The following is a 9,206-nucleotide window of genomic DNA, read 5'->3' on the forward strand; positions in this document are numbered from 1 at the left end:
GTCAGTGGGACTGGGTTCAGTTTAAACTGGTTTACACAGTTTTGAATTTCATCTGGACCGGGGCGCCCTCTAGAGGCTTGAGTTAAGACCACATACTGCCCAGTGTGCCAGCTACTTTTCTACTGAGGTGAGTCTGTTCTGGGTTGTTTGGTGTGTGCGTCATGGACATGGATGAGATGCTGTTCCAGACGTTTACATTAGTAGTAAGTTATTTTGTTGCGTTCTTGTGATAGGCTATGATATGTCTATGTTGAAAGTACTGTACACAAGCTGTTTGAGAAGCAGCTTAAATGATCTTGCTTACATGATTCAAACTAATTATAATACTAATCGTAGCATAAGGAAGAGAAGGACATGCCTAAGGAAAAACCACCACAGTTTGTAGGGTTCATGACACAGCACTAATTTGCTATTTCACAAGTCTTCCTTAGCCTCGCTCTTTGTTTTTAACACATTTTATTAAATAGAGCAGCATGCAAATTGTTTCAGAAATAACCTTGCCACTAATGACACCGACTGTACTAGGCTCCATATTTACAGCTGAGTGAGGCCCAGCTAGTTGTCCGGTTCAAACCACTTTTCAAAAGCACAATTCCAGTTCTAGAACACCGTGTGCAGGGGGTGCTAGAATGTCCGTGTTGGTGTGAAGTGAGTGGTTGTGTTTCCAGACCTTATACCCCCAACTGTCTCCCCCTTTCCCTGTTTCTCTCTCTTTTGTCCTGTTTACCTAGCTGTCTTTCTCTCGTGTCCTGTTTACCTAACTGTCTTTCTCTCTTGTCCTGTTTGTCTAGCTGTCTCTCTCTAGTCCAGTTTGCCTAGCTGTCTCGCTCTCTCTCTCTTGTCCTGTTTCTCTAGCTGTCTCACTATGTTTCTTCAACTCGATCAGTCCATTTTTGGGTGACTGTCATCCTGTCCTCAAGCCTCCATTCCTCTTCGATAGCCCTGTGACACACAGACCCCTCCTAACACACACTGGCAGCCAAGGGTTTATGTAACAGATATGTGTAGGCAGAGGTGTCACATCTAAGACAGAGGTGGGAAGCCTTGTGTGTGTGTGTGTGTGTGTGTGTGTGTGTGTGTGTGTGTGTGTGTGTGTGTGTGTCGTGGCATGCCTTAGTTTGGGACTCTTAGTAGCCTGGTTCAGGAATCAAAACCGAAAAGAGATGCTGTTACATTACCACAAGACTGCCGTGAGGGTTCTGTGATGCTGTAGGGAAATAGTAGATAAGCTTGTTTTGATTGGCCAAAATGGAAACCATCATATCAATTAAAAAGATAAGGAGTTTATTGGGGAATTTCAATTGCATTTGATTTTCTAGAGCACAGCACAATTAGATGTACAACACGAACACCTTACAGTTGTTGTTGAAAGTAAACTGTTCAAATAGCACATGTAAGACGTTGTCTTAACCTGTAACATTCTGTGTAAAAACACTATGCGTGAAGATCACAAATTCACATTTTGTGGGAAAAAATAAAGTTTCACGAGCAAAACCAAAGGGAGAACTTTAAGTGCTAAGAAGTCAGAATTGATAAGCAGCAGACATTGACCTCATTTTCGTGTTTTGACATGTTTCCTTTGAGGGGCAGAGGAGCTGACTGATAGGAGATACAGGGTCCCCAGAGCACCTACAGGACCTCCGTGGTTCCTGGAAGTGATTTGTTATCTCAACAGGAGGGAATTCCACTTGTGTCAGGTTGAGTCCACACAAAACCCCTCTACAAACCTTCTCCAGTGTTACCACAATGACCTCTTCTGATATTTGAGTCGTTAGCTATTACAGAGGTTTTTCTTAAATCTAATTGAATAAATCAATAAATCAAATGGAGTTGTCTACCTTCTCAGTCTAATCATCTTAGTCCTACTAAATTGGATGTGGTCAGAAATCAACTATAAGAAGGACGAAGTTACCGTACAGTGATTCGCAGTCCATTTATGAGGTAGAGGAGCTGGATAACAAAGACTGTAGCTCAACCGCAATTGCTTTAATATCAAACCTCTCCCCGACTCCTTCCTTTCCCTGTCCCTTCATGAGATTAAAACAATATGGTGGGAGCTCATCATTACTTGGACAGGCTTTCAACTGGTCAGGTCTTTCCGGTCAGTGAAAGACGGGAAGCGAGGAGAGGACAGATCTTTAAGCCACTGAGAGGGAGCCCATGATTTGGCTTCAACGGGGTGGGGTAGCATCCGTGTCCCCTCCAAACATGTCCTGTGAGGCATAGGTAATGTAAAGAAAGCCATCGGGATCGCGGTACTGTGAGTAGATCTCCCCCATACTACAGGACATGCTGGACATGCTCTTCTCTGACACCAGTAGGTACAGAGCCTGGGTGGACTCCAGGTCAATCTTACTCCTGAGCAGAATTATGAAGGGGGAGACAGATGGAAGAGTTAGAGATGGTCCTCAGACCTGCAAGGATTTTGTAAATACGTGGCCTGAGTGGGTCCAGTGATCCTAGATGCTGCCTCTGGCTCACATGTACCCTGCAGGTTGGGTCCAAGTTTCGCCCACTGCTCTTTGAGCAAACACTCTCCTCTGTCGTTTCTTGTCAAATAAAGCATAAAAGTCTATATTTTTATATACAGTCAATACCATTGCCATTTTCTAAGCTATTTATATGACTCCTAATCTTGTAAATTATGGACATGCGCGCACACACATGCACACACACTTGTCAGTACATTTTAACACTTCTCATTTGTCTGATTTTCTCACAATGCAAATAATCGTTCAAACACCCTCAGCCCTCACCTGAGCAGACAGAGGAACTGACCCAAGGTCAATTCAAATGGAACAAGGAATTTAGTCTTGTCCAATAGGGGAAGGGTCTTCTCGCGGAGATAACGTTCTACGATCACCTGTACAGTTAATGTAGAAGACAACTTTCTTTGCAATTACCTGGATGCAACAAATTACAAAAATGACCAAATTTGTTTAATTTGGGTACTCACGGGTAGCTTGTTTGGGAATTTGGTACGAATACTGCACACTTCATGTTTTCTTGTTGCTAAAAAAAGCATAAAGAAAAGTATTACCGCATTATTACAAGTCACTAGAAGATTATGAGACAATCGTTATAATCATTGTAATTAGCATTAATATAATGTAGCCTAGCTTATAAAGCTGCGCCTATGAAATAAATAATTAATTACAGAACAGAAAAAAGTATTATACCAAGGCATTTCCTTTGCTTGAAAGGCATCAGCTCCATAGATTTCTCGAAGGGAGGCATTTTTCTTATCGGGGTGGTTTGGTTTTTCTTTGCGGCTGCAGGTTGCTTTACGTGCCGGTGACAGTCCTTGACCCAGGCTGACGGCAATAGTCCCCTTGGGTGGACGTTTTCACAAACCCCAAAGCTTCACCGTTCACCTCGGGGTTTTATAAGGAAGGGGACTGCCCGGGGAGGGGTCGAAATGTTATTTAACTACGAGACATGCTTACATGCACAATGCTTGGACTCACTCCCTGTCCTGACCGCCTGTTGCATGCAGCCTCGGCCGTGTGATTGGTTCAGATCTACTTCACACTTACTGGTCATCTCAGAGCCACTACAGCATATCTCGGACGTTGGTGTCATTAGGGCAATCACATGCGCACTGTTTAATAAAAAAGAACCCAAGAGGATGCGGTATAACAAAAAAAGCAATTATTTGGATTTGATATTTGATAATTATGAATTGATAGATGTCTTACGTTGAACTGCGTAATATACGTATGCAGAATGATGGTTGTCTGTCTCTTTCAACCTCCACCCCTCCACCACACACCAATTGTTTTAGCTAGACTGCAAGCAGTTCTATCCGACTACACGTGATTATTAGGGACGTACTGTAAGAATATTTCGATAAAGCTGATGTCAGGTTACATGTTTACTTGGCTTATGTATATTGCCTAACCCATTTTGTATTATGCAAATAGAAAACCGAAGAGGAAAAGGGAGATTCATGTGTCATTCTCTGTCGAACGGAGAGTATTGACCTATTTAAATAATTTTAGTTTGGGCAACCCCCTCCAGTCTGGGAAGTGTTTCTGGGAATCCAGTTCACAGGTGTTTGAAACACACATATGATTACAACTGTAAACTCTGAAATATTGTCATGTTTATTTTACAGTGAGGAAATAGGAATAGAGTAGATATCCAGATCAAAGAAGCGGCTGAAGGCCAAACCAAAGCTACTCTTGAAATGAATTAACGGTCAGTAACCGTGTTATAATGGGCTAAGATCGCTCTCTGCTGGTTAAAGACGGAAATTACAGAAAGCTTTTCAGCATGGTTGGGTGGAGCGAGGTGCACCTGTCTAAAGGGGCTGAACTTTTCCTATACTGTAAACCAAATAGATGGTTGAAGCAACTGTAATTGAACATTTCATTTTCTAATCATAAAATTGAAGTTAGTAGTAGGCCTTGTTGATAATAGGCCTACTACGTTTTGCTACATGCATGCGTCCGTGTATCGAGGATATATAGTCATTGGGCTAGATACACGCTGTGAACGATTATCTTTATTATAGACCTTCACTCTTATAATAGCGTATTTGAGGGAAGATTTTGTGTCTTTTGGAATAGTTTGACGGTCAAGAGGTTTTCAAGGGGTTGGTTCGAAAACTTCCCTGACCAATCCTTTTTAAACTTTGGTATGTTCTTTCTTTGGCTCCTCCCCCTGGACACTTTTTTTTCTGGATCCAACGTGTAACGTTATTTCCAGCAGCATTGTTACATCGGGTCGATCATGAACAATGGACATCATCTGCATTTAGGACTGACTGGTCGGATATAGTTGGGTGATCAGAATACGAAACTATTAAGGATTAACATGAATATGATTTGATAATTTCCCTGTTTGGGCTAGGCTACGTGTGTATTTTTAGTCAGCATGTTTCAATGTAATCTAATGTCTTAGATATAATTAGCCTAAGTAGGTTATTCTGTCAACGAATCGTTTGTTTAACTGGGAGGGACGAAAGGTACAATGTTGCAATTGTCGATTATCAGAACGTTGCACTGACTTGTGCTGGATCGTAGCCTATTGTCAAACCAACCGAGCTCCTAGTTTTGAGCGCCGCAGATTCTGCCTCCACAATGGCTGGTCGTCGCAACTGTGTGAATTCGCTCTGGTCAGGCACAGAACGGGTTCGGATTGGTGAGCGGCTAAAAGCGACCCTTGCCGGGATCCTAGAACTGGACCTACTCCGGGGCCAACATCTGGACATGATTGATGCGGCACTAGACCTAAAAGACACCAGCAGCGACCGTACTACAGTGACTGTCATCACCGATCAACAGGAGGAAAACCTCAAGAGCGCAGCCACGGATGGCTCTGCGACATCCCGCAGGCAACAGGTCAGTGTCTAGTCCAATATTTCTTGACAAGATTCTTATTAAATATGAATGCATGATGATATCCCAACAGGGCATTCTTATCCGGTTGCATCAAGTAGACTGCTGCGCTGCGCTATAACAGTCTCGGTTGAATCAGAGCTAGAGCCTACTGATTACACAATGGTGTTTGACCTGGCTAATAGATTTGGAATCCATCCGCCTTCACTACTACTTATTCTGTCCTGTAGGCCTACCAGTCAAGGTTAGGAACAACACGACAAAAGGTGTTTGGGTTTCTTCCCCTTTATAGAGCCGATGATGAGTGCCAGTGTACACGTTTTTTCTCCAAGGACATGACAAATAAATGAATTGATTTTAAAAAAAATACACTGTGGTACACACCTGAGAGATACAATCATACTCCTTTAGGACAGGTAATAGCAGATAATAATGGGTATTCTATAAGACCAAACGTCTTCTTAGTTATCGGTTAATCTAATAATCTTTTTACCAAAGATTATTTGATTGGAAAAGACCAGTAGTTAGACAGCTTTGCACCAACGAAGTAGACATACCGAGTACAGAAATCACTGTTGGAGTATTTCAAATACTTATAGATACTACTTTTGAGTATTTTGTTATTCATTTCACTGGCTCTTGCTAAAGTCCTATCTAGTTCAGAGAAAGAATATACATTTTTATAGAGAAAAAATATACATAGATATTTTTTTCTCAGTGTAAACTATATTGTAATAATTATAGAAGGCATTGCAAGTGTTTATTCTGTACATTGATGCATTTTGTTGATTTATTACACAGAGAAACTCCAGAACACTTTATATTTATTTTGTAAGTTGGATATAAATCATAGGCTATTTACATTTCAACATGATATAGTACTTTGTAAAAGTACTTCATTTTTTAATTTATACTTTGGTCATTATGTTTTTGTGCAGTTTGTAATTGTATTTTATAACTATTAAATACATATCCTGTTAATCATTTCAACTGTTAGGAATTGCAGGTTGGACAACTAGTTCTAGACTAGAACACTCTGGGCCAGACTAGAATACAACTAGAACCGTACCAAGAGCATAATGCCTTGGAACACAGGTTGATACGCTGCCTCATACCTGAATTTGAATTCTGATGCAGCCTAACCTGGTAGTCAGTGTGAAGCCTCTGTCTTACGTAGGAATGGCTTCCATATTGTTTTGTAACAGTGTTGGGTCACTTATCTCCAGTAACAGGGAAAACTCATAGTTTTGTAACAGTGTTGGGTCACTTATCTCCAGTAACAGGGAAAACTCATATTGTTTTGTAACAGTGTTGGGTCACTTACCTCCAATAACAGGGAAAACTCATATTGTTTTGTAACAGTGTTGGGTCACTTACCTCCAGTAACTGGGAAAACTCATATTGTTTTGTAACAGTGTTGGGTCACGTACCTCCAGTAACAGGGAAAACTCATAGTTTTGTAACAGTGTTGGGTCACTTATCTCCAGTAACAGGGAAAACTCAAGTCCTTTATAAATCAAATGATTCTGTAGGACGGAATCAGTACAGAATTCTATATAATGCATTTTTCTTTACAAAAACACTCCACACACCAATTTGATATATTCCCCATGTCTTGTTCAATGGTATTAGTCATCCCCAGCACCATAGCTGCCCCTCCATCCGCCAACGCAGCCCAGATTTACATATTAATAAATAACGAATGGAGACACCGCTAGCTTCTGCTGTTGAAGTTGGTCATGGCCAACATCATAACCTCTCCAACCCTGCCCACTGGGGAGAAGAGATAGAAGAGGACACGGAGGGAAGATGAGAGGAGAGAGGAGAGAGGAAAGAGGAGAGAGGAAAGAGGAGAGAGGAAAGAGGAGAGAGAAAAGAGGAGAGAGAAAAGAGGAGAGAGAAAAGAGGAGAGAGAAAAGAGGAGAGAGGAAAGTGGAGAGAGGAAAGTGGAGAGAGGAAAGAGGAAAGTGAGAAGAGCTGAGAGAGAGAATGGGGAAGATGACTGGATATAAAGATGGTAAGTTAGTCTCTCTCTCTTGCTCTCTCTCGCTCTCTCTCTCTCTGTCACGTATTGCTGGTCATGTATTGACCCCTATCCCACACACAGATAAACATGATGTCAAAGGGCGTTATCTTGGATGGAAACATCAGGCTGCACTTTCATCAATAATACAGACCGTTAGCCAAACGCACAATACATAAGAATATGTTTATCAGTAACCAATGTCTGCCTGCCAAGGCTGTTAAAGATGACCTTTCCCTGAACACGACACTTTTAAAAACACTATTCAGCGTTGTCAGAATGACACGTCACAATTTGCATAGAACAACAAAATACAAAGCTCAGACAGAGAGAGCATTCACAAACGGCTTGTAAGCCTTATTAAGATGTTTCACAGTTGTACGTCACATAAATTCGGAGCCACCTAATCATGCATTTTGCCTGTGCATCGTGGGCATATTCTTTCCCTTGGTTTAAAATGGCTGTCTGTATGTCTCACATAACAGGATATCATGTTACAGAGCTCTTAGTGCTAAGGCCCCCACCTGCCTCTCGTCCTGATTTGATCATAACCATCTAACTGTAACAATACTCTGTGGACACACGGTTAGCACTCCGTCCATGGAAGACTGTGTGTACACACTACGTGTGTGTGATGGCATTGACAATTTTCTGTGTTTGTGTGTGCGCTCAACTGTGTGTGTGTGTGTATGAGAGAGTTCAGTGCATTTGGTATTTGTGTTTTTTGTGTACTGTGTGGCAGGTTGTGGATGAGTTATATATTCTCCTACCAGGTCTGTTGTGTGGGTGGAGAGTGAACAGGAACAGGCGCAGGATAGAGCAGCTGTAGCTATGGCGAGGAGGGGGTGGCTTTAAGTTATTGTGGCGTGGGGGTGGTGTTATCCGTCCAGGGTGGGGGGCTTTAAGATGCCACTCTTCCTCTCACCAGGCAACCCCCTCCCCCGCTACCTCTTTCACACACTGGTTCTCTCCTTGACTCACTCGATCTTACAATCCCCTCTGTTCCTTCATCATTAGCTCTCTCCCACTCTCAAGATCCCACTCACTTCCCCTTGCAAAATGACTTTTCTAACTTCATAAAGTGTGAGAACAGTAGTGAAGGAGGGAGAGAGCAGAAGAGACTGATAGAGGGGGAGGCAGATAGAACGAAGCCTGATATGCTTATAAGCCACAGAAGAAAAGATAAGCAGGATCAAAGTCCAACTTTTTTTGTCTGCTCCCCCTTCCCCAATCAAACCCCATCATCCCCCTCTCCTGCTCCAACTGCTCTTTGTTACGTCATCTGTCTACCCTATTCTTCCTTTAGGTCCTCCTCTCCCCCATCTGAGTTGGGCTCTGTCCTAAACGGTTCCCCCGTTCCCTTTGCGTCGCACTACTTTTGGGCCCGTATGGTAAAAAGTGTACAGCGTGTAGGGGAATAGGGTGCCGTTTGGGACACAAGCCCATTCTCCCCTTCCCAGTTTGGCAGTGTGAGTCATCGGTATTGTCTTTATCTCCGTAGTAACAGGGGATTGATCAGGCCTGTCTGTGAACAAAGCCCCCTGTTGTCCTCCCTTCTATCAGCCTCCAGTCACCCTATCAGGCTGATGTAGGCTGCACCACAGGGGTCACGAGTCATCACATTAATCCAAGTACGAAGAAAGTCATGAACTGGCTATTGAGAAAGAAGAAGACATCACGTATTGTTTTGGTGGCTGACTCCGAGTCTTGGGACCCCAGAGTTCTAAAAGTTCCAGTGAGGCTGATGACATCAGTGTTTGGTATATAATCATATTAGAGCCCTATTGTACACCCCTCTCTCATTACCATCACTTTAAAGACATGTTGTGACTGGGAGAAAA

General features: G+C 42.5%; 1 protein-coding gene across 2 annotated transcripts; it reads right to left on the reverse strand.

Moving 5' to 3' along the window:
* Positions 1–1,263: 1,263 nt before the first annotated feature.
* map1lc3cl (microtubule-associated protein 1 light chain 3 gamma, like) lies at positions 1,264–3,481 on the reverse strand. Of its 2 annotated transcripts, none has more exons than XM_010898360.3 (4): positions 3,180–3,465; positions 2,957–3,012; positions 2,757–2,863; positions 1,264–2,358 (listed from the first exon to the last, which is right to left on the reverse strand). In XM_010898360.3, exons 1-4 carry the CDS (start codon positions 3,235–3,237, stop codon positions 2,172–2,174), a joined length of 408 nt encoding a protein of 135 aa, XP_010896662.1. In that variant the 5' UTR covers positions 3,238–3,465; the 3' UTR covers positions 1,264–2,171. The 2 variants fall into 2 exon arrangements, with proteins under 2 accessions (XP_010896662.1, XP_010896663.1); XM_010898361.3 differs by lacking the exon at positions 1,264–2,358 and adding an exon at positions 2,365–2,549 and having other exon boundaries at positions 3,180–3,481.
* Positions 3,482–9,206: the final 5,725 nt, after the last annotated feature.

The sequence above is a fragment of the Esox lucius genome, chromosome 4, assembly GCF_011004845.1.
Source record: "Esox lucius isolate fEsoLuc1 chromosome 4, fEsoLuc1.pri, whole genome shotgun sequence".
NCBI lineage: Eukaryota > Metazoa > Chordata > Actinopteri > Esociformes > Esocidae > Esox > Esox lucius.